Source organism: Mugil cephalus, chromosome 8 (genome assembly GCF_022458985.1).
Source record: "Mugil cephalus isolate CIBA_MC_2020 chromosome 8, CIBA_Mcephalus_1.1, whole genome shotgun sequence".
NCBI classification, from domain to species: domain Eukaryota; kingdom Metazoa; phylum Chordata; class Actinopteri; order Mugiliformes; family Mugilidae; genus Mugil; species Mugil cephalus.
The window spans coordinates 5601359-5625155 of record NC_061777.1 but is presented as its reverse complement, the minus strand read 5'-3'; the positions used below and the strand labels follow the sequence as shown (position 1 = coordinate 5625155).

Sequence of the window (23797 nt, the reverse complement as noted above, 5' to 3'; positions counted from 1 at the left end):
CAAAAAATCCCCGAACACACTGTCACCACACTGATACAGACAGGTTAAATGTGGGAGTGTTATCACAAGGACAAGTTAGGTACAGATTTAAGATTAGATAACTTTGACTTCAGGATGCCGTGATGTAGGCCTGGGCAGTTTGACCAAATATGTGTATCACAGTATTTTTCAAAATTCTGACAGCATCATGGTTTTTTTTTTTTTTTCATCATGAGTGTCACAACATTTTCCACTGGTTGGCATTTCACTGGAGGCATTAATGCAGCAGATTGACTAAGAATGGAATATTTTTCTGTGATGATGAGTAACTGTCATAGAGTCATCCCACACTAGTACTAAAAAGGGTTTGCATGGCGCCGTGTTAGCACTGTCTGGTCGTGTGGAAATCCAGGGACATTTATAGCTCGGAAATAAAAAAAAAAGAAGAAAAAGAAAAGAGGGCTTAAATGTTAACAAGATGCTTTGTCTGTAATGTCAACAGCAGCGCAAACCGGCTACCATAATAATTGTATTTCACACACACACACACCCATCATGAAAATGTCCGTCTTGAAAATGGCTTTAAATCCTCAACCGAATCCATTTATTCTTCTCCTCCTTCAGACATTGTGCAATGACAAAACAGCCATTAAATCAACACATCTTTATTTTTAATTGTCCAGCTCACAACAGTTGCAGTTTGTTAGCTTTGGCTAGCTCCCTCTCCACAAATCCAATCACAGGGTCTGAATACGCTGACATCACCATACGCCTGCTAGCAGGCCCTGGTGTCTTTGACTCTTAGCACTTATTTTATGCTACAGGACCTGCAGAACTGATCCTGAAGGCCTCCAGGCAGACTTCTTTGACCCTGGCAACAACTCATGGCTGAAATGTGATTGGATAAGAGCTTTTATAAGAAAATGCACACTTGGAAGCAATGTAACCGAGGGGAAAGCTATGAAAGGAAGCTAACGGACTTTTAGGAATTATTTATTAGGTATTCATGGAAAATACAGTTAAGTCTGTTTTTTAGATCAGCAGAGGATACTTTGCAGGCCCTGACGACCCACCAATGTTAAAGAACCTGTACGGCCTATGAGAAGGTGGTTAACATTACACAGATAACAATATTTTGCCTTATATTAGCCTATGTAACTATCACATGTATAACATAAATGTTGTCAACTTTATGGTTGAGGTTAACTTACTTACCTTGTGTAGTTCGCTGTAAAGACATAAAGCCGTTGGTTCGTTTGCTTTCCAGCCATGCCATTAGCTGTGTTGAACTTTGTCTCAAAACACAAAGCTCCTCTGTTGAATCAGATCTTGTACATGGCCATTCCATAATTCTGGACATAGTTGTAGAAATTTAAAGATTTATCAGCCCTCATTTTCTCTTTTGTGTAGACAGTTGGTTTCCCCATCAAGTGCGAACCTTTAGTGATGTGCGAACCGATACTGAAATATCGATACCGCAGATAACAGGTCTTTACGCTCTAAAATCGATTCTCAAATCAAAATATCGATACTTTCGATACTTCAACAACACAGTGGAAAGTGACTTAACTGTTGAATTGTGGCAACACAACAAACCTTGTGCAACACCTCAGGTTAAACCACAACACAGAATACGAGGCATTTAAATAAATAAATAAATAATAATAATATAAAAAATAACTAAATAACTCTGATGTCCTGTATTCTTTGTGCTATGATTTGAAATACACTACTTTTATTAGGGTGTATTTGCACAAAGTGTCGGTATTGGATCGGTATCGCCGATACCAGCCCCAATTTTAGTCAGGAAATCGTTGATATCGAACATCAGTACAGACCGTTGCTAGATAGTTGTTGCTAAGTAACCCTGTCAGATTGAGCATCCACTCTCATTAATGTTTTTTCAACTAACAACTCGCGGTCCTGGGGAACAGAGGTAACTACACATTTAGACAAATTAAAGGTTTGGGCGATTATCTAACTTTGGCAACAAGTTATTTGACTGCATCAAATGCAATGAATAGCTTCTCGTTTCTTAAACAACCATGTGAAAAGACACATCCTGTGGTCATGGAAAAGATGTTTGTCTGTTTGAGAAGCGCAGATCATTGTCATGCATCAAGTAGAGAAAACGTCTAAGGAGACTAAAGCGGAAACTACTAAAACTGGGTTAAACGCATTATTAAAAACTGGAACGATAGTAGGGAACCATCATTATGGGCGCATCAGGGTAAGAAGAGAGGCAGATGAAGTGATGCCCCCATCGTGCCTAATGCCTAATGTACAAGTCTGCTATGTGGGGTTGCTGCAGTTGCTCAGGTCCAGGTTCAGCAACATTATGCCCAAAGAATGAGGTCCAAGACGATAATACCAGGATTCATCAGACTCAGATTGTTAAAGTGTGGTTGAAGGAGCAGGAGACATCATTTTCACACATGGATTGACCACCAGAGAGTCCAGACCTTAACGCCACTGAGAATCTTTGGGATGTGCTGGAGAAAACTTTGCGCAGTGGTCAGACTCTCCCATCATCAATACAAGATCTTGGTGAAAAATGAATGCAACAGTGGATGGAAATAAATCTTATGACATTGCAGAAGCTTCTTATCAAAACAATGTTAACTCTAAAGGCGGCCCAAAGTACTAATACTAGAACGTGTTGGCTTTTTTTTTTTTTTTTTCTGGTGGCTTTTTTTCGGCCAGGCAGTGCATAATCGCTGAATCTTGTCCTCGGGCAAACATCTGAAAGTTGTTATTTTTGGCATGAAACATAAGACTGCACACGATAAGCTGTAATCGCCTGGGAACATGTGGGCCTGGTGCCAACTTTATCCCATTTCCAGTCAACGCACGCGGATCACACTTTCGTTTTCACTTGCGCACCTGTATAAATCCACCTGCAGCGGCTCACCTCACAGCAGCTCCTTGCACACCTCCTGAAGAGACTCACCGAAGCAGCTCAGCTGAAACCAGACCCACGAAGACACAGAGACATGGCCTCTCGAGTTGCAGCTCTGCTCTTGCTGGGTGTCATCTGCTTCAGCCTCGCATCAGGTAAGAGATTAACAGCTAATATTTAGGAATGCTTGGAGAGTAGGTGCAGGTCGTTTGAGGTTTGTTAGTTTGAAACTACATCTCGTTGCACATGCAGAGAGTATATATTTTGGTGTAATAATCTTGCACACATGAGATCTTTTTACTCTCATAGATGTGTTGACCCCTCTGATATCCAGTTTTTCATAAAACTTATCTATTTATTTCTCCGTCCTCCTGTAGGTGAAATGGCAGTAGACTGCTGTCTGCAAGCCTCAACCAAACGTTTGCCCTCAAGAAACATTGTGAGCTACTTCATTCAGGACGCTGGGAACGGCTGTGAAAAGAGTGCTACTGTGTAAGTAGAAAACGCCTTTCTTTTTTTTTTCTTTTTTTGCATTGTCTGTGTATGTTTTTTTTTTTAGCTCTGTAGCCTGAAGCTTAATGTCTCACCCCAATCTCACATCTACAGGTTCATCACAAACAGTGGAAGACAACTGTGCGTCATCCATCCCAGCATGGCAACATGGGTGCAGAAACTCATCACCCTTGTGGACAGGAAAAAGGAATCAAAGCAGTGAACGAGGTAAGAGCCAAAGGGACGACTCTGCACGTCTCTGCACATTTCTTGCAGCTTTTGTGCTCCTTTGTGTTGTGTGCGGCTATTTAAAATGTTTCTCACTCCCCGCCCTGTCTTTTCCCAGGTGTAGAGACGAGTGGACTGAGGCAGCTGAAGACTAAACTGAGACATTCCCACATTTCCATTTCCAGCAAATAGTTTGAGAGGACCAGATTTGAAAAAGAAAAAAAAAAAAAATCACTTCTTCTTATTTATGACTGTGGTTCACCACGACAGTGCCTCTGAGCTCTTGTTAAATGTGCAGTTCTGTATGTCTGTATGTTCTTCTCAGTTGCGGTGAGCGGGGCTTAACTATGGTCAAATCGCTTCCACTGAGCGGTTTCTGATTTTTCTTTTATGACTTCCTGATAATCATCTCTGTGAGTGGCATTTTGGATGGAAACACTAATGCCTGCCTTGACTTGCCACTAGTCACAGCACTGTGTGAAAGAACTGAATTTAAAGTGAATGGGTTTTTGAATAAAATGTGATTATTTGTGTAAAATTATTACTGACAGTTATTTTGAAATAAACTTTGATATGATTTTGTACATTGTAGTTGCTTCTGTCTTTTATAAACGGAAACACATCGTTTCATATCTTTCCTCATTGATGACATTTCGAATGGGCACATTTCAACCATACCACGCATAAGTGTTATTACAATTGCATTTGTTCCAAAGTGCTTTGCGGAGAAATAAAAACAGATAAGAACAACTGTAAACCAATAAAGTCCCAGCAAAAAAATGGAGGGTGCATGAAAGAGATTGAAATAATCAAAATGCAATAAAACAAGATTAAACTAAGTACAATAAACTTATAAAACAATTGAAGAATTATGAAGTGTCACACATAAGGCCGTCGTAGGGGGTGAATGGCTCATGTAATAATGGTTTGCGCTGTACAAGATGTTTCATATAACGAAGCGGTTACTGGAAGCTGAAATAACTCGATGGGTGCGTGACGAAACAAAACCAAGGTTTACTAGCTTGTTCTGGATCTTTCCACCAGCTAAAGGTCTGCATATGCTTCTAAATTAAAATATTTACTCCTTGTTTACTACTTCTCCGCATGAATGCATTTTCTTAAGCGACTGCTTGGTGGTTTTCCCATCTTGGGAATTACCCCCTTCTGACCTCTTCTCTGGTGTGAGTGGCAGAGCAGCTACAGGTCAACAACAACAATTTCTGTAAAAGGAGGGTCTAATTGTACAGCGAAGTTAGTTTATCACTGGTTGTTCACTAAAACTTCCAATGGCTTTTTAGCTTTTGCTTTTAATTCCTTTACACAGTCCAGACATGACCAGGACGGCTGTTATTTTGCTCTCTGACTATAAAAGCAGGACACACAGCAGTTTGTTTACACGTTGGCTACACTGATAGTTTTACTTAGGACATTTCTTCCCCTAAATGTCAGTAAAACATGAGGCCATGTAAAGGGTAAAAAAAAAACCTGAGAAAGAACAAGCTTCAAATGGTACCAATAATTTCTGAATAAGATTTAATTTAGTTAAGTTACTCAAGCTGAGGACACACCACAAGATTGTTTGCCAGATTTCACCCACAATTCCCAGTTCTGCAAGTCTGCAAAGTCTCAGCGGGAAGATGCAAATCTGCAAGTATGTGAGCAGAATTCTGAATTTTTTGAGCGACGGCAGAGTGGTCCAACTGTAAACACATGTTGCCAGCAGCCGGTGAAAATGAAAGTCTGAGAGACGGGAACTTGAGTCAGAGGACAACGTCATGTAACGGGAATATTAACGGCGAGAGTGGCCAACAAAATGACCAGAGGAATGGAGGAGAGATTAATCAAGTTCTGGCAGGAGCACTTCAGTCCCCATCGTGAGAGTTTGCTCAATAGCTTCCAACGCGCTCACTTGGCTTTTGTTTGTGTGACGAACCATCCAGTCTGTGATCCCTCATCAGGCGCAGTTGTTAAGTGTGTGATCCCCAGTCTTTCAATCGTCACACAAAATTCTGCTGAAGCCAGTCTTTTAGTGTGCACTCCCAGTTCTCAGCTTCAGCAGCATTGTGTTACATGAAGGCTTGTGATTAAATATTCATTCTTTAAAGAGGCCTCATGCATGTCCACAAGTCTTCATCTGTTTTTGGTTTGCATTAGGAATCACCCTCTTATTGTATGCGGTCGAGGATGTGGCCGTTAAAACTATTATCCCCGTTTGCAGGAATACAAGCTGGGATCACAGAGCGTTCCAAGACAGGAAGTCCTTCCAATTTTATTTGACCTTTTGACCATCCGAAGGTTTCTGGAGTTTAACAGCATCTCGCAGAGTTTCCCACTATGTATGTGGTATGTGTCCACACAGACCACCCAGAAACCAAACACACAACTCTAGTATTTTTTTAGAGGCTGCTTTTTTGGCTTCGGCAGACCAAACAAAATCATTCGGATGTAGCCACCTTAAAGCGTTTGAACTTCATGGTGGCTCTAACTGGCGATGACTGGCAACGATTTTGCAATGAAATATCAAAAAACAAAAACAATGACTGCATTTATTATGTTAAAGGTCAGCTGCAGACAGATAGTCGCAGAGAATTAGTTGGAATCTACACTTCCCCTTAGCTCCTTTAACTTTCAGGAGTGATTCAGTTTCATTGCCTGTTTCAATTCACTCACATCACCATTTCCTCTTGTGCAAACAAAGACTAAAGGTCTGCATTCACTTTTCTGGCTTTCCTTTTAGCAATTGAAGTTAAGTGGACGAAACGTCTCCCATGCATCTTATGCATAGTTAGTTTCAGTGATAAGTGAACCTGAAATGAAACGTAAATGTAACCAAAATGACTAGACTAGACTAAAAAGACTAAACCTAAAGTTTCGTAGGGGAAATTGCTTTGTCACAGATGCTTAGTTGCACTTTAAAAACGCTCTTGAAAACCATCAGTAAAATGAAAGACAGATGTAAGATGGTTGCATGGGAAAATGTACAAGAATTATCTCATCTCAATCTCAATTATCTCAATTATTGCCTTAATCGGACTATAACAGGAGAACTTAAGTGCATGTAAACACGTTACTCCGATTGAAATCGGAGTCCTCATCCGATTGAGACACACAGATGATGCGATTGAATCGGACTTTTCAATCGGATAATTCGTGTGCGCATGCTCCACGACCACTGCGCTGGCGTGTGACCCCGGAACAAAAGCGTCCAAGAAAGCCGATCGCAGAAGAAGAAGAAGAGAAACGGAGCCGTCTGAGGGATAGCGCGGATCATACCTACATCAGAAGTAGCACGAACATTACGTACAAGATTAAAAAATGTACTATTATCCGCCTGGTTGTTGTTTGAAATGCCGGTCCGCCGCATGAACGACTCTAGTTTATTATATCACGTAATAGGTCAACCCGGAAATCGGGCCGTATTAACGTGGTATTATCCCGCTGAAAAGATACGTATCGCCACCTAGTGTGGAGGAGGAGAACAGTTATTCGATTTTCTTGCGCTGCAGGAAAACTGGGACAAGGACTGTAGTCAGAAAGTCGAATTTTGAGCATAGCTCAATTAAGCTCTGCATGTAAACGCACTGACGGAGACAAACAACCATTCACACTCACACCTCGGGTCAATTTATAGTCACCAATCAGCCTAGCGAGCATGTTTTTGGAAGTGGGAGGAAACCAGAGTACCTGGAGAAAATCCACGCTGACACAGTGAGAACATACAAACTCCACCCAGGAAGGCCGGAGTTGGACTCGAACCCAGACCTTCTGGCTGGGAGGTTAATTACCGAAAGTCTTGTTATGACTTCAACCTGCATTTATGAGTTGCTGTACAACTCAAAGAGCTTTAAAGTCATTTAAAATAATCTTGAATTAACACGCACGACAGCTACTGAGCACCGACTTTCACGGGATTTCGCATTTGACATGTCGGCACAGGCGTCAGTGTAAACAGCTCTATTAAAACACATTCTTCAAAGAGCTCAGGGAAACAAAAGGATCTTTTTTTCCCATCAGTCCAAGATGAAGATATACAATGAAATGCTTTCCCCGTAAAACTGTGCTGAATGCCGCCCTTTCACAAGGACTGCCGTCTGGCCTTCTGCCAAATCTCCCTCCTCATGATATATCAGGTCCATCAACTTTTTATATTTTCCGTAATTGCACAAGCAGGGAAAGTCCAAGAGAGGAAATACTGGGGGCAGACCAGGCAAGCCTTCAGTGACTTACAAGAAAGTGAAACTTGTCAATAGCTCTTGCAGTGAGAGTGAATGGTTTTCAGTAGGTGGCAAACTTGTTTGTACTGTGTGAACACAGGCTCCCTCTTTCATTCCCTTAACCACCGTCTGGGAAAAAGTGTTGCAATATTTGCTCCTGCACAAAAACCTGATACTTATTCATTTCCACCGTAAAGCAGATTAGGTGTGTCTCTCCTTCAATGACAGTTGCATGTCAGTAACTGAATATGTATGTGCGGAGGGTAGCACTGATGCCTCGCAGCAAGAATGTTCTGGGGCCTTTCTGGGTGGAGTTTGCATGTTCTGTGTGTGTCTGTGTGGGTTCTCTCCAGGTCCCCCGGCTTCTTCCCACCATCCAAAGACACGCTGGTTAGATTAAGTGTTGATTTTGAATTTGCCGTAGGTGTTCGCCTGGTTTTGTGTTGTTGGACTGGAAACCTGCCCGGGGGTGTATGACGCGTTGCAGAATATGAATGAAAGAACGAACTCAGTCTCAAGAGTGCAATGGCGTGTGCTGCCAAATAGTTATTTGCAGAGGTTTGGAAGGTTTAGACGTCTGGCTATTCTGGAAGGACTGAGGGGTTGGAATTCCTCCAAGCAGTTTGGAGAACTGATCCGCAGTTGTGAGAAACGTTCAGTGTAGTTGTTGTACAACTGCGAGTCTTACAACAGATGAAACTGAAAGTTTAGTAGTAGTAGTCTAAGACTAAATATGTTTGGCCCTCTTTATTCTGTGTGATGTATCAACATCCACTATAGCATTCATATGCATGTATGTGTATGTGTCGGTATATAGGACCCACCGCCCTGCACGTTTTGGATGTTTCCCCTCCTACGTAACACCTGATTCAAATGATCAGCTCGTCATCAAGCTCTGCAGTGGCCTGATAATGAGTCATTCATTTGAATCAGGTGTTTTTCCTTGTCGTTGTCGCCCTCAGGCTTGGAGGTTGCACGCCGGTTTTTGTAAAGCGCCTTGAGACAGTTTGTATTGTTATTGGCGCTATATGAATAAAAACTGAACTGAATTGTTGGAGAAGGGAAACATTGAAAACATGCAGGGCAGTGGGTCCCGTGGACCGGAACTGAGAAACACTGGTGTATAGGCATGTAGGCACATGTTTACGGGAATATATGTGTGTACACTTATGTGAATATGCATATATGTATGTATGTATGAATGTATTCATGTGCATGTCCGTACTGCATCTACCGATCTAAAATTTGCTTTATATATACTACTACTTAATACAGTATTGGTACTTTGCATATGTACCTGGACAGTATACAGTGACAATAAAGCTGAATCTAATCTAATTGAAATGTTTTCTTTTGACAATGATAAATCTGAGGATATTTCAAGTCATATTAATGCATAAAAGTGGACAGACTTGACAGGCATGACCCCAGATTCTGAATCACTTCCTGTGGTTTGGTGTTTTACGTCAACAGAAAGAGCCTCGAGGATGTAAACTTCCTCAATACAGTAAGTAGGGAAGAGAAAGTTGCTCTTTACAGACATCATACAAATGTTTCAGTGGAATCGCTGTTGTGTGACACATGTGCATGTGTCTTTGAAAAAAAAAAGGGGAATAAACCAACAAGGAAGTGCGGTGAGTTTGTCCTTGCTGACTTCTAGTTTGATTTAATTGTGGTCAAACAAGTCTCCAGATAAAAAGTGCAACACGCCCACTGCTCATTGATCTATGAGCAGCTCACGTCAGGCGTGAATAACTGCGGTGCTAATGAGTAGATATGTTAGGATGTCCTTGTAATATTACACAGGTCACAACATTAAAACAACTGACTATCTTGTTAGAAATGAGCAGATAGGTTAGGATGTCCCTGTAATATTACACAGGTCACAACATTAAAACAACTGACGCAGGTTATCTCGTTACAAATCAATGCCTGGGACGAGGCAGGCAACAAGTGTGACCAGCGACCACTTTCCTCATCATTTATTCTCCTTATCAAATACAAGACATGAAAGAAAACAAATAAGATGCATAACAAGGCTAAATAAGCCATCACGGCTAAATAAACCTGCACGTGACACACCCCGAAATAGTTTGTGCATATTTGTCGTGCTCCAGTGAAGTGGCTGATGGTCTGATGCGTCTGTTTAATTTTTAAATGGATGGCTACATCCAGTAGCGCCTCGAAGACACAACATGTAGCAGGACACATTTGGCAGCTTTGTAACTTTTGTCTTAACGTGACTTTGTTGCATAGTGTAATGTTCTGTTCTATCTCCGCTGAATCATGTCGCTAGAAGCCACATTTGATTTTTATTGCTTCATTTATTTTAATTGTTTTATTGTCAAGTGGCCTGTTGACCTCAGCTGATGTTAATCTTATAATTATGTAACCATGGATACGTGTAAATGAGAACTGGATACGGGCTCAAAGATGGCACATGAGCCAAAAACATTTTCTCACTCCTGGATTTCTTTGTGTGGCGTTTGCATGTTCTGGGTTTTCCTCCTCCCACAGTGCAAAGACAAGCCCGTTCTGGTTAATTGTCCGTAGGTGTGCACGTGGTGGTGAATGGTCGTCTGTCTCTGCGATAGACTGGAGACCTGTCCTCAGGGTGTACCCCGCCTCTCGCCCAATGACAGCTGAGATAGGAGCCTAAGCTTAGAGAAAGTGAATGAATAAATGACTGAATGACTGGATTTCTTTGGGCTGTGTCAAGCTCAGGAGGGGTCCCTTGGTTTCTCTCATCCTTCTGCAGGATGATCCCCGGGTCCCAGGGAAACACAAACCCCTCCAACATGATTCCTCCTCCTGTGATCGGCCCGCTGCACACCGGTACAAACTGGAAATAGTGGCAACGACACTGCCAAATATGGGCACTGTGCCGGCCACACAAGATGGAGAGATAACATAGAAAGGTAAAACTATACACAATATTTCACCAACAACAACAAGTCTGTTGAGTTCAAGAGCCACTGCTCGTCTCTGGATGGTTTTGATAAGGCAGGACTAACCTCTCTATTAGACTTTAAACAATGAGGAAAGATTGATGAACCGCGAAATGATGTATCAGGATATTCTAAAAGAAAAAAACTTGTTGACTTTAAGACCCATGATGTACCTCTGAATTTTCTACATTTCTGCATAAAAATAAATGGTCATTAGGCTGGAAAATGTAACAAACCCCTCTTTAAAGACCCTGAAGTCTGAATCCTAATCTTCATCGAGAAAATAAATGGAGTGAGTCTGAACTTTTACTCTGGATGTGAATTCCTGCTATAGCAACATTTTTTTTCCTAACTACAGATGACTTTTCCAGATGATAGGATACAACAAGGGACACTTGAATAGCAAATAAATCAGGAGACAAGTAGAAGTCTGAATATTTAAAAAAAAAAAAAAACAAGTCATTCCGTTTTTTGTGATAAGATCCGTGCATGTATTCGTACTCCTTAAAGTTTGTGATAAAGATCATGCCGCCTGCTGTTACCTGTGGATTAAATCTCTGACTTCTGATGTTTGTTCACACATTAGAGGAGTGTGACTGGATGTTATCTGATTCCAAGCACAGAAGACATAAAAGTACCGGGAAATAAGAGCTTCGACAAGACATAGAACACATAGTAAACACAAAACCTTTTCTTTTAAAACAGGAGGGGCCAGGAGAAAAAGAAAAGTGAAACCAACACTGGACACTCTCTTCACACTATATAAAGAGTGACAAACTCACAGGGCAGTCACCTCACTCTGCTCTGCAGCAAGAAGGCAGCTGAAGGAAGAGCATCCTCTCTCATCGACCAGCGTCCAGAGAAACCGACATACGACCTCAACTCAGACATGGCTTCGTGGTGTGATGTCAAGCTCTTCCTCTGCATCCTCGTCGTCACCTGCTACTGCACCGGTGAGTATTTTCAGGCGCTTTATTTTTTCTTTCTTTCTACGCTTAAAAAGATCACAGGATGAAATTCATCCAAACACATCCGCTTGAAATGAGTCCAAAAGGAAAGAAGCAGGAAAAAAAAAACGTCAGCGGTCTCTCAGTTTATCTGATATCTACTTCTAGTTTACTAGGACCTACAAATAAGAATTTATCCTGCTAGTCAGGTTGGACAGATCAGGAACAGGTGCTACAAATGGAATAAATCATTAAGTATACATAAGAAGTAAAGTGTGATATATGTAAAAACAATTAGATTATAATTTAAAGATACATCACTTCTTAAGTATGTGAGCATTACTTATCAGTGAAAAGAATCAAGATAAATACTGGGATTTTTTTTTTTTTAACCCCTCCTGCAAGGTGTGGTGCCGGCATTCCCCTACACCTCCAGCCTGCTTTGTATTATGCAGAGCTAATTGTTAACGAAAGAAATTCCCGGTCAAGTGACAACAAAAATAAAACAAGTAATAGGATAAGAGCAATGATAATAAAACGAAACATAAGGGTAATTACAAAGCCGAAAGCTGCACCCAAGGAACTTTAGATAAAAGCGCATTCAAATAGATCTAATGTAATCTCGTACCGCTGTTGTAAGGCTTGGCCAGCTATAACACCTGCTATCTGGCGGTAATTCAGAATTTATCTTAGTCATTAGATCATAGTATGAAACTCTCTGCATATATAAAAACTTTGTAAAGATAAGTGCTGTCAAGTACTACAGGAATCAAGCCATAGCTGCTACTACTACTACTACTTTGAGAACGGTCAGGGAAAAGTTGAACAGTTACGTCAGTTTCGGACACTTTACGCTGAATTAAACCGGATCTTCTCTGTCTTTCAGTGACACTGGCGCAGATGCCCACTGACTGCTGCCTGAGTATCAAAAACAAAGAGGTTGCAGCAGCTCACATCGGTGACTACCGCTACCAGCCCAGCGGACATGGCTGCTCTGTGGAGGCCATGATGTAAGTCCAGGTGGCAAAGAGTCCACTATAAGATTATGAGTGTCTGCGATCAAAGCGTTGCCCTGACCTGGATGTTGATGTTGTTTGTTCTTGTAGCCTTGTGACCAGACGTGGGAGGACACTCTGCGTTCCAAATCAAGAGCCGTGGGTCCTGAAGGTGAAGGCCCACGTGAACAACCTGAAGAAATTCTGCAAGACTTCCAGCAAGGTGAAGCTTTGCTCTGTTCTGCTGCCCTGCGCTGTGAAACAAGGACAGTGTTAAATATGTTTAGCGCGGTATTTAAATCCACCATGAAGTCAGCAAAAGACACAAAAAAAAAGTCCACTTCCACTGCTCCTTGTTAGACCTCTTCATGTTTTATCTGTGAGAAACAGCCCTGATGAAAAAGGAACCGTGCAATATTTATGCAAAATAGTTTACAGAGGAAATGAAATCACCAGTATCACTCTGACATTTAGTTTCAGTTAAGTTAGTTGTAGCTCAAACAATCCTGAAATGTTTGTGACCGGCGGGAGCCTCATTCAAGCCTCACTGATCTTAAGTGTTAGTCAGTGAAACGTGAAACCACAGAAGCCGCTCTGAGTCATGACTTTTGGTTCGATTCCAAAGCATGAACTGATCCCAGGTCTGATGTCGGCTGCTCACTTGCAGCATTGTAACAGGTGCATGTATTTGCGGTGCAGTAATTTGTAATATTCTAATGTTTTTGAGACATGTTGGCGAATAAGATCTAGCATCCAGAGCAAATGACTTAAATAAAAGAGCAAGAGTGTTTCCATCCTGTTATAATAGAATTTGACAACAATAAATAGTCTAGCCTAGTTTGATAACTTTAAAAAAACAAAAATTGGAGACAACACATGATAGAATAGAACATTTCAAACTACTTAATCTGCAGACCATAGTGCGTTACATCCATCTTGGCTCAGCATTACCACAGAGAATTTATTTCCCCCCATTCCTTTAGAAAAGTCTACTTTTTGTGGCAAGAGGTTAAGTTTAAAGCAGTGATGACTTAACTTTGGTTTCTAAATGTTTATGTCTCCACAGTCCCGGCGCTGCGAAGGTGTGAATACCGAGTGACGAAGCAGCGACCGTGCCTGCCACCTGCAAGTGGAGCGTGGCGGAGAAGGAGACACTCAGGCCGAGCAAATTGAAGACAAAATGAAGAATGTAAATGTAGTTACTGTGATTCCTCCTCTAGCTAAATAAATATCTCAGTCTAAATATTTTTTATACAACTGTGTTTATGTGTTGATAAGATTGAACTTTGTGATTCTTCGTCACTTTACGCTGTCGGAACTGAAACTGAATAAATGGTCAATCAGTGCATTTGTGATTGGTTTGTTTATCTTTGCATCGCATTTACATGAAAACTACTCGTCTCTGGATGGTTTCGCTAAGACAGGACTAACCTGTCATCCTCTCTATTAGACTTTTAACAATGAGGAAAGATGGATGAACCGTGGATGGATGTATACTTGTTGACTTTAAGGTTTTATACAATTAAAACCCATGACTTACTTCAGAATTCTGCATAAAAATGACTCAAAGCATCCTCACACGAGTCTCGAAAGAAGACAAAGAGAACACAATCAAACAAATCAACCAGAGATCTTACACTTGGTATTCATGCATTCAGGAAAATGAGCCAGCGTCACCAACCAAGTGAGGTGCAAACATAGATCCATCTGCTCAGAAGTGTTTCCAATAAATCTAATGAGACAGCGGTGTCATTCGGTGCCTGTGTTGTCAAAATAAATCAGGGATTCGTCTCAGTCTGATCTTCATAACACACAAAGGAGCTTTCTGGGGTGCTCCAAAATAGAGTTGTTTTTGCTCATTGATCTGGAAAACAAAGCCCCTCCCTGAAGACTTCATAAAACCAGACGGATTGAAAACAAATAGAGGACATTTCACACGACTGTTCCCCTCCACCAACAAAGACCTCTTCTTAATAGTCTGAAATGTCTTCTCTAAAAAAACCCAGGGGAACTTCTAAGCAGCTAAAGGCCTCTTTCATGATGAGTGTGATGGACAAAGACACCGCTCTCTATCCAAAAACAACATTTCTGCCCATGTGCAGTTTGATAAACATCACGTGGACAAACCAGAAGACGAGTGGGAAAACTTATTTGTGGACGGATGAGAACAAAGTGGGATAGTTTAGTTTTAATAAGAGGCTCATGTCTGTATTCCAGCATCAGCATCCTCATCCTGTCCATGAAACATGGGGGTGGTAATGTTCTTGTGTGGGGTCTGTTTTGCTGCATCTGGGGTCAGGACGTCTTATCATCAGTACGTTTACATGCACGTGAAAAAAACTAATTATTGCCTTAATCGGACTATAACAGGAGAACTTAAGTGCATGTAAACACGTTACTCTGATTAAAATCGGAGTTCTCATTATCCGTTGCGACACCCAGATTGGAATCGGAGTTTTCAATCGGACAATGCGTGTGCATATGCTCCACAACCGCTGCGCTGGCGTGTGACCCCGGAACAAAAACGTCCAAGAAAGCCGATCGTAGAAGAAGAATAAGAGAAACGGAGCCGCTAGAAGAACCGTCTGAGGGATAGTGCGGATCTTACCTGCAGCAGAAGTAGCGCGAACATTACGTACGAGATTAAAAAATGTACCATTATCCGTCTGGTTGTTGTTTGAAATGCTGGTCCACCGCATGAACGACTCTTGTTTATTATATCACTTAATAGGTCAACCGGAAATCGGGACGTAATACCGTGGTATTAACCCGCTGAAAAGACACATATCGCCACCTAGTGTGGAGGAGGAGATCAGTTATTCGATTTTCTCACGCTGCATGTAAACTGGGACAAGGACTGTAGTGAGAAAGTTAAATTTTGAGCATAGCTTAATTAAGCTCTGCATGTTAATGCACTGATGGACTGATGAGTGAATTCTGAAAGAAAATGTCACGATGTGTGTTTGTGAATTGAATCTGAAGAGAAACTGGGTCACACAGTAAAGAGAACGAGCCTGAGAACACAAGTTGTTCCACAAAAGGACGGTTAAGGAAGAACAAGTTAAAGTCCTGACCTCAGTTAAATAGAAATGTTGTGCTGGGACCTCCAACAAGAAAACCTCACCAGCATCTCAAAACTGAAACGGTTCTCTTCAGAGAAATGGGCAGATTAGTGATGACTGAGCAGAAGTTACTGGAAACGTCTCGCAACTTTAATGCAAAACATTTGGACGGCTGTTGACCTCAGCTGTAACTCACGCCCGTTATGGCCAAAGTTAAATTCAAGGCACTTCCACAATGGTTTCATTTTGAAGAGGCTGCTGCTCTCTCTGCATTGAAACTAATGATCCGGTAGAACTGCCGGTACGTTCTGTGGATTGGTCCTTGGAGGAGATTTAAAAACCAGTGAACCGAACTCTGAATTAGCACTTTACAGAAATACTGTGATTTTACTGCATTTTAAAAAAAATAAACCACTGAATATTTTAAGATAATTTATTGATCCCCATTAGGAAAATTTAAGCCAAGTCAAGAAAACCAGTGACCGAAGAACATTAAAATAGACAATAGACAACAAAATAACCGCTATACAAGAACAAAGTGACGAAAGTTGCAGATAAAGTGAAGATAAAGAGAATATTTTGCACAAAAGCAGAAATATTCTGAGATTGGTAACGTTTGTCTTCACTTGAATAGCAGTTGCATGAATTGGAAATATTTTGCGCACGTGTTCATGTTGTGCAGGGACATCCTGACATGAAGACTTGTGGTACATCATTGTCTTCACCTCTGGCGCTACTGGCAGACTGACGCGTGTGGTTTCGAGCTATAAAATGGAAGGCTGTAAAATCTGGCACCGACATCCGCGTTGAAACCCATTGTGGAGGATTTGTCATTTGGCATCATTACAAGATCAAAATGTTATTCTTACTCCGGTTTATGACACACAAAGCTTCCCACAAGCCTCAGCTGATGACTGCTTAGAGTAGTGATGAAAGCAGCACCACGTGGCACCACAGAGTCTTGTATCGTTAGTAAGGAAGAGTTTTAGGGCATGAATGAGAGGAGGAAGATTTTTTTTTTTATCATGAACTTGGAGAAAAAAGTCAAAATGTTTTGAAAAAAAAAAAGTCGAAATAAAAACAAACTGTATTCATGGTGAATGTAATAACAGGAGAATAATAACTGGAAAAAAAATAATCACAAAACAATTTTATATTGTTAACCTTAATTACTAATTAAGCTCCTATAGACCCCTTCACGGTTTGTAAACAATGTGACGTTGTTTGAGGGGCGGGGCTTAACTGGATGCAACAACTATGTAGACAACGCTATAGCCTCTAAACGGCGGTTAGCATATTTCAGTGAACTGTTTTGGCAAGAGTGGACGATGGATGGAGGATGTCAGAGTTGACTCTGACTGATATGGGACTACATTTGATGATGATTTGACCAAAGGAGGACACAGAGGGGACATAGTCTGGTCTGTCTTTATCAAGTGAAGCCTCTCCAACAAAGATATTACAAGAAGTTAAGTGGAAACACTGTGGAGGGTAACGTAGTAACTGCAGTACGAAGCGACCGTTGCGTTAGCTAGCGGTTAGCATTAGCATTAACATGTAACAAGAACCCCCTAAATAAGGATTAAGTTTAGTTTAGTCTACCCCATGAAGTTATATCCAGACTGAAGCTGCATTAGATATTAATCTGACCTGATATGAAGAGTGCTCTTGTTGAAGATCTTTTCTTTTAATCACCAAACCCAAACCAAAGTTGTCTACAATTGGCTGTGGCTGGTATGTGATAAAACTTAAAGTTATTGTTTTTTGGTTTCGACACTAAAAATACAGCAAGATGACATTTTCATGGTTGAACTGACAGTGTTCGTCTCCAGCTAACATCTTGATGTCACAGTAAGGTAGGCCATGAAGGGTCTGTACTCTTCTTCGGTGGTACCACATGGTTGGAAGGTCAACTTTGTTCTCGAAATTGTATTCCGACATGTGCATGATGAAAAGAAATCCACCTTTTCTCATTTCTTTTTTCCTCATGCGTGGCTCTACCTTCTCTAAAATATCTAATGAACCCTCAATGACCTCCACAATCTGAGACATTCACGTCAAGGTGTGCCACCAAGTAATCTTCTCAACACTTAATCACTGCTTATTAAACAAACAGCGTGATTGTCAGGTTGGAGATGCTGAACTTTGTCCTCAGTTTACACCCTGACAGACTGAAGCCTCGGCCCCATTTGTGTTGGAAATTAAAAGTGGGCCGAGCGTTATAAGAGATCCAGCACATCCAGTTTTCTTGAGCTTTTGTGTCGACGCTCAGTTGACGTCTAATGTGAGTTTGCACAACTCAACTTTCACTGTAACTTAAAACCTGGGTGGGTTAAAACCAAGGTATGTCGTGTATGAAAAAAACAACAACGACAAAAAAAAAGGACTAAAAAAGGACTAAAATTACCCAGATGGTGACTTTAGGGAATCTGTTTCCACAGGTTAATAAATGCACAGTGAAAGTAACATTTGGAGAAAGTGTGGGGAAGGCTTTATGGTAATCTTTAATCCGAGAAGTTAAAGGGCTGCTCCGTCCTCCTCCACACATTCATAATAAATGAAAAGAGGATTATGTTTCACACCCTGCTTACTTGGCAGAGGGTTTTGTCTCCAAAGCCAAGATAAACTCCATATGTATTAAATATCCATTCAAGATAGTGGTGAATGGGAAATGGGAGCAAATTTTAAGGAAGGAAATATGATAACGGTGAGGTACACCGATCAGCCAAAACATTATGACCACTGATAGGCATAAGAAGGAAATAACATTCACCGTCCTGTGACGATTCAGTGTTCTGCTGGCAGCATCCATCCCCAGCAGGATGCAGCCCGACACAGACACACGCACACACAAAAACAGCCCGATCAGTGTAGCTCACCTGAATTCAGCTGCACAAAGTTGTCTGTCATTTATTTGACCTCTGCGCGATGTTAAAATTGTGGTTTCAAAAAAAAGAACTGATTTTCTGTCATATTTTAGTCTATACCAAAGCCCTGCAAAAAAAAAAGGGGAACGCTGCCAGCTTCACAGATTTCCACTGAAGATGTGACTCCAGCATTTAGTGGAATTTCATAAGAAGTACTTCCCTATAGTCAAAACGCGTGAAGGTGACTCAAATAAGATACAAATACATGACTCAAATAAGATTAATGAGTAAGATCAGGTAGTTTTGGATGTGTCTTAACAGTCGGTGCTGTATGAATAAAGTTGAATTGCGTTGGGGATCATCTTTTTTTTTTTCTCAGCAGTGGGGATGAATGTATCGGAAGGTCAAAAGGAAAATGTTGCAAGCTCGTTGGTGCACTGCCACAAAGATGGAGATGAGATTAATAATAATCTCAGGGCTAACACACAGAGAGACAGACAACCATTCATAATCACTCCCACGGCCAATTTAGAATCACTGATGAACCTAACAAGAATGTCTTTGCTTTGCTTAGTCGGGAGGAAGTGGGAGAGAACCCACGCAGCCACAGGGAGAATGTGCCAACTCCACACAGAAAGGCCCCGGTCATGCTAACCACCACACCACATTAGCAGAACTAGCGGCAGCTGCGATTTTTATTTTATTTTATTTTTTTTTAGTTTGTGTATCACCCACGCCTCACTGGACACATTGCCAAAAAAGTCTTTATGGCACCTCCCAGAGGAGCAACTATGTTAATTTTTCCAGTGTTGAACAAGGCTCTGGTTTGATTTGAGTACGTTCTCATAGAAAGGACTGAGGTGGGGATGTCGCTCGAGCAGGTTGTCCAAGAGTTTCATCCCCGGGGCTTTGATCACATGCCTGAGTCGCTCAAGGTGCTCAGCACTGGTGTGAGAATGAGTTTGGTTACGTGAACCAGTGGATAGATGTGTCATTGAGACTGTAAAATGCTTTGAGTAGCTGTGTAAATACAAGACCATTATATCTTGGCCTTGGAGCAGAGTCTTACCTGAATGCTCTGTCCTTCCCTTAGATCAGTGTTTGTTAATTCCGGTCCTCGGGACCCACTGCCCTGCATGTTTTCGATGTTTCCCTCCTCCACCACACCTGATTCAAATAATCAGCTCGTCATCAAGCTCTGCAGTGGCCTGATAAGGACCCGTTCATTTGAATCAGGTGTGGTGGAGGAGGGAAACATAAAAAACATGCAGGGCAGTGGGTCGCGAGGAACGGAACTGAGAAACTCTACCTTAGATCAGTATGTAGCTTAAGGACTCTTCTCTGCTGTAGTTTTCTTTTTGTTTTCTTGTTTTAATGCACCTTTTGCTACATATCTATCATCTGTTATTATCCAATAACATGGATAAAATAACAAGTAAATATATAATACATGCGACTCCTGTTTGCATTTACCCTGTCTGCTCTTTATTATTACAGACGGTTTGGAAAGTTTTTTAGTATAGAACCATTTTTTTTTTTTTACATATACTGTGTATTGTTGTATTTTTGTGTCTTGTTTAACAGATCTTGCTGCTCACATGAGCCTTAAATGAGCCCCCCAAGGGACAAATAAAGTTTTCTGAATCTAAATACGAAAACAACAGCACCACCTTGTGGCAGGAGCGCCTCCTCTCAACTTTGAACTGCAGAACAACTTAAATCTGACCACCTCTCTGATATGCACCCTGTATAATATCAAACACCAGACTGTGAGAGGCAGCTGTGTAAATATCCGGCTTTGCACAAACAATAAAAGCAGTGAAATAGCTAAAGTGTTGCATAAATTAAAACATAAAAAAAAGTTCAACTGTAGACTCAATAATAATATTCCTAAATCTTATGTCCACTAATGTGCAGTTGACTACAAGTGGAGTGTATTGAGAACAAAAGACACAAGGAGCCGTGCGAGTTCGTGACCACATGAGCACTTTGTTATTTAACATCCATAGTAGTTTGATAATGTCATACGTACACATCATATAGCCTGGACACAGAGAGAAGAGCGGTGCCACTGATGCTGAAGGTATTTACAGGCAGGAGGCAGCCAGGAAAAACAGAGAACAGAGAGAACCATCCTTCTTTTCCTTCTCTCCTTTCTTTCTTTCTTTCTTACGCCGAGCGTAGCATCTTGATGCACGACTCTCTGGTTTAACCACTACGATGTGTTCATGTCCGTACGTGAACTCTGAGCGGGATGTCGATGAACAGCAAACCAACCGGGGAGGATCGAAACCCTTCTACTACCACAGGTAACTCGTATTACAGTCAGCAGGTTAGTTAGCATTGGAACTGAAGCTTATACTTGCTCTCTGGATTAAAACGGGAAATAATGCACCGACAAAATCATTAATAACATTCGTACATATAACTCTATGGCAGAAATGAACCGCTGAAAGATTTAAATATATTTACAGTTTTCAATGAGAATCAAATGCTAAAAATAAAACTGTACAACAAAGCAACAAAAGAAAAACTAGTTTTCTGTTTAGGCTTTCGAAAAAATACACAAGCATTCATGTATTTAATAAATGTACATTACCTTTACCACTTCATCGTGTGTGATATCTGGAGAGGGCATCTGTATACACGTTAACTTCTATCCAGGTGTAATACATACAGCTGGAATTGTCAGCAGTCTGAACCTAAGGCCACATTTTTACACCCGGGGCTTGACGGGTCGCGGGTACGTAACGGCACGGACGCCCGCGAAGCCGTACGTGCTGGGGTTTCCCTTTAAACATCCAAAAATATCACCACGCGTCTTTATTTCCCCGTAGCTTTCTTACAACTCAAACGAGCATCTTTGCGTCCGCTGTGACGTGTCGTAGAATATTTAAAATATAAGCTGTGATGTCGGCTGTGGTGACGGCCTGTTCCTCCCTCCAGCACTTTAAGGCATACTGAGATCTTTCTGAAAGCAGAACGTGAAACTAATTCGGAGAATTTCCTGGCGAAGGGAACCATCCTCGTCCTGATTTTTTTTTTTACCCCAGCTAAAGAGGCCAATAAATAAACAGAACTCATCATACCTGTAAGCCACATACACCGATCAGGCCTAAGATTATGACCACATGGACACGGGTCTGTCCTGTTAGGATGTTGTTAGTGTTTAGGTCCTGTGGGTTGGGATTTTTAGTAGTGTTTTTGTGTGTGTGCCTGTGTCAGGCTGCGTCCTTGCTATAACGTTTTGGTGTCTGGTCTGGTCCAGGTGGCTGCTACGTGTCTAAGTAACATCCACCACGAATACCAGATCCAAAAGTTTCCCAGCATGATCAGTGTTATTCACTCCTCCTCTTTCAGTGGTTTTAATGTTGTGGCTGATCGGTGCATGCGTTTGCAGTACAGATTTAATTTAAACGTAAATGGCGTCAAGTCTTCTTGGAAGAGATTAAACTTTAGCAGGTGGCACGCGGGGAAACGTTTATGCAAAGTTACATGCGCCACCGATTCATCCTGGCTTTGCCTTCTCAGGAAGGAAGGAATAAAAGATTATTACCCAACAGTCAGGCTTTGATGGACAGTGACCAGATAAGACAGAGGAGGGAACGGATTGGTGTTTGTGTCAGTGGATGTTCAATCATTCAGCGTCTCGTAATTTTAATAATATCAATCATAATAATATGGAGATCAATCACCGTAAATCTTAAGTTTCACTGGCTTCTCTATGAATGAAAGGATTGATCAGCACTAGTTAAGCAACAGGAAATGAACCTGTCCAGGGACTGAGGGGAGAGTCTGAGCACTGTGTTTTAAGAGTGGCACAGAGAGTACAGCAAAGTGCAGCCAGGCATGGTATAGTTTATCATATTGTGAACTACCGCGCGTCACCCCCCTCGTCGTTTTGTCCAAAGTAGAGATGGATGGTCGCGTGGTTAAGCTCGTAGGACAGCAGCTTCGCACATAAACAGAGAAAGAGAAGCGTGTGACAGTCTTTGGGTTTGGTTTTTCTCGTCAGGTCTTTTGGTTTTTGGATGTGTGCATGCTCTGGAGCAGATGTGCGTTTGTGGTTGAGCCTGCATGCTTCCCTCGGTGTCTCTTTTTTTATTTTTTCCTTTAGAAATACTCCCAATGTACAGCCAACACCAGCAGACGTGTGGCAGCCTCCGTCTTCGGAGCAGACGGCTTTCATCTGTTGGGTGAGGTCCTCGCCCTCTGCTCAGTACTTCCAGAGTCCGCTGACATCCTGGCTGTCCTCCATGCCTTTGAGGGTGACGTAGATGATGGGGACCAAGCCCTCGGTGGAGCCCAGGGAGCACAGCAGCCAGTCGGGATCGGCCTTGCTCAGGACCCGCAGGACGTCGCCCTTGTTGAAGCTCAGCTGGCCGGGCTCGGTGGCTATGTGGTGGCACAGCGCTCGCACTTCGCTGAGGGGACAACAAACGGAGAAGGTGAGCTGCTGTGTTGTGCAGTGGTTCAGATAAGAGACTCATTAATCCATCAAATCAAAAGGTCCCTTTCATGGCTAATGAAGACCAATGTTAGGCTAATTTTACACTGACCCTCATTTAACGTTGTAAACTGACTTCAAACATGTCCAAGCTGATCTTAAAAAAAAAAAAAGTTTTGGAGGCTTTCAGTGCCACTATACACCGATCAGGCATAAGATTATGACCACCTGGACACGGGTCCTGAAGGTGTCCTCTTAGGATGCTGTTATTGGGGTTCTATAGGTCCTATGGGTTTGGATCTGTTCTTCATGTTTTTTTAGTTGTTCCCAAAGTGTATTTGTGTGTGGGCCTGTGTCAGGCTGCATCCTTGCTATGAATTGGTGGTGTCTGGTTTGGTGTAGGTGGATGCTACATGTCTAAGTAACATCCACAACGAAAGCCGGGTCCAACATTTCCCAGCAGAAAATTCAATTGTCACAAGATGGTTATTTACTTCTCTTTTCAGTGGTTTTAATGTTGTGGCTGATCGGTGTATGCGTTTACAGTATGTACGTTGACCAGTCTGCATCTTTTGAGGTGAAGTACAGAAGTACATGTCTAAGTAACATCCACACAAAGGTCAGATCTGAAAGCTTCCCAGCAGAACACTGAATTATCACAAGATGCCCAATGTCATTAACGTCACCCGTCAGTGGTCATAATGTTGTGGCTGATCGTG

The 23797-nt window shown here is 41.7% G+C and overlaps 3 protein-coding genes across 7 annotated transcripts in view; 2 read left to right on the top strand and 1 right to left on the bottom strand.

Annotated features, from left to right (window-relative positions):
* Positions 1-2871: 2871 nt before the first annotated feature.
* LOC125012329 (C-C motif chemokine 21-like) lies at positions 2872-4182 on the top strand. Its single transcript, XM_047592217.1, has 4 exons — positions 2872-3033; positions 3256-3370; positions 3485-3598; positions 3717-4182. Exons 1-3 carry the CDS (start codon positions 2973-2975, stop codon positions 3591-3593), a joined length of 285 nt encoding a protein of 94 aa, XP_047448173.1. The 5' UTR covers positions 2872-2972; the 3' UTR covers positions 3594-3598; positions 3717-4182.
* A 7368-nt stretch (positions 4183-11550) lies between these two features.
* Positions 11551-14050, top strand: LOC125011706 (C-C motif chemokine 19-like). Its single transcript, XM_047590965.1, has 4 exons — positions 11551-11713; positions 12594-12717; positions 12814-12925; positions 13769-14050. Exons 1-4 carry the CDS (start codon positions 11650-11652, stop codon positions 13799-13801), a joined length of 333 nt encoding a protein of 110 aa, XP_047446921.1. The 5' UTR covers positions 11551-11649; the 3' UTR covers positions 13802-14050.
* Positions 14051-20600: 6550 nt separating this feature from the next.
* The window catches only part of rusc2 (RUN and SH3 domain containing 2), a 34044-nt gene continuing 30847 nt past the window's right edge, over positions 20601-23797 (bottom strand). For all 5 annotated transcript variants that reach the window (XM_047591255.1, XM_047591256.1, XM_047591257.1 and 2 more), the window contains one exon: positions 20601-23055. In XM_047591255.1, the coding sequence (XP_047447211.1) occupies positions 22848-23055 (208 nt within the window). In that variant the 3' untranslated portion in view covers positions 20601-22847. The remainder of the gene's footprint in view (positions 23056-23797) is intronic.

Excerpts from the sequence above, each read along its gene's own strand:
- LOC125012329 (XM_047592217.1), top strand. The coding sequence starts at position 2,973 with ATGGCCTCTCGAGTTGCAGCTCTGCTCTTGCTGGGTGTCATCTGCTTC. Across the intron at positions 3,034-3,255 it reads CTGCTTCAGCCTCGCATCAG|GTGAAATGGCAGTAGACTGC; the intron begins GTAAGAGATTAA and ends GTCCTCCTGTAG. Across the intron at positions 3,371-3,484 it reads TGTGAAAAGAGTGCTACTGT|GTTCATCACAAACAGTGGAA; the intron begins GTAAGTAGAAAA and ends TCACATCTACAG.
- LOC125011706 (XM_047590965.1), top strand. The coding sequence starts at position 11,650 with ATGGCTTCGTGGTGTGATGTCAAGCTCTTCCTCTGCATCCTCGTCGTC. Across the intron at positions 11,714-12,593 it reads CGTCACCTGCTACTGCACCG|TGACACTGGCGCAGATGCCC; the intron begins GTGAGTATTTTC and ends TCTGTCTTTCAG. Across the intron at positions 12,926-13,768 it reads TCTGCAAGACTTCCAGCAAG|TCCCGGCGCTGCGAAGGTGT; the intron begins GTGAAGCTTTGC and ends ATGTCTCCACAG.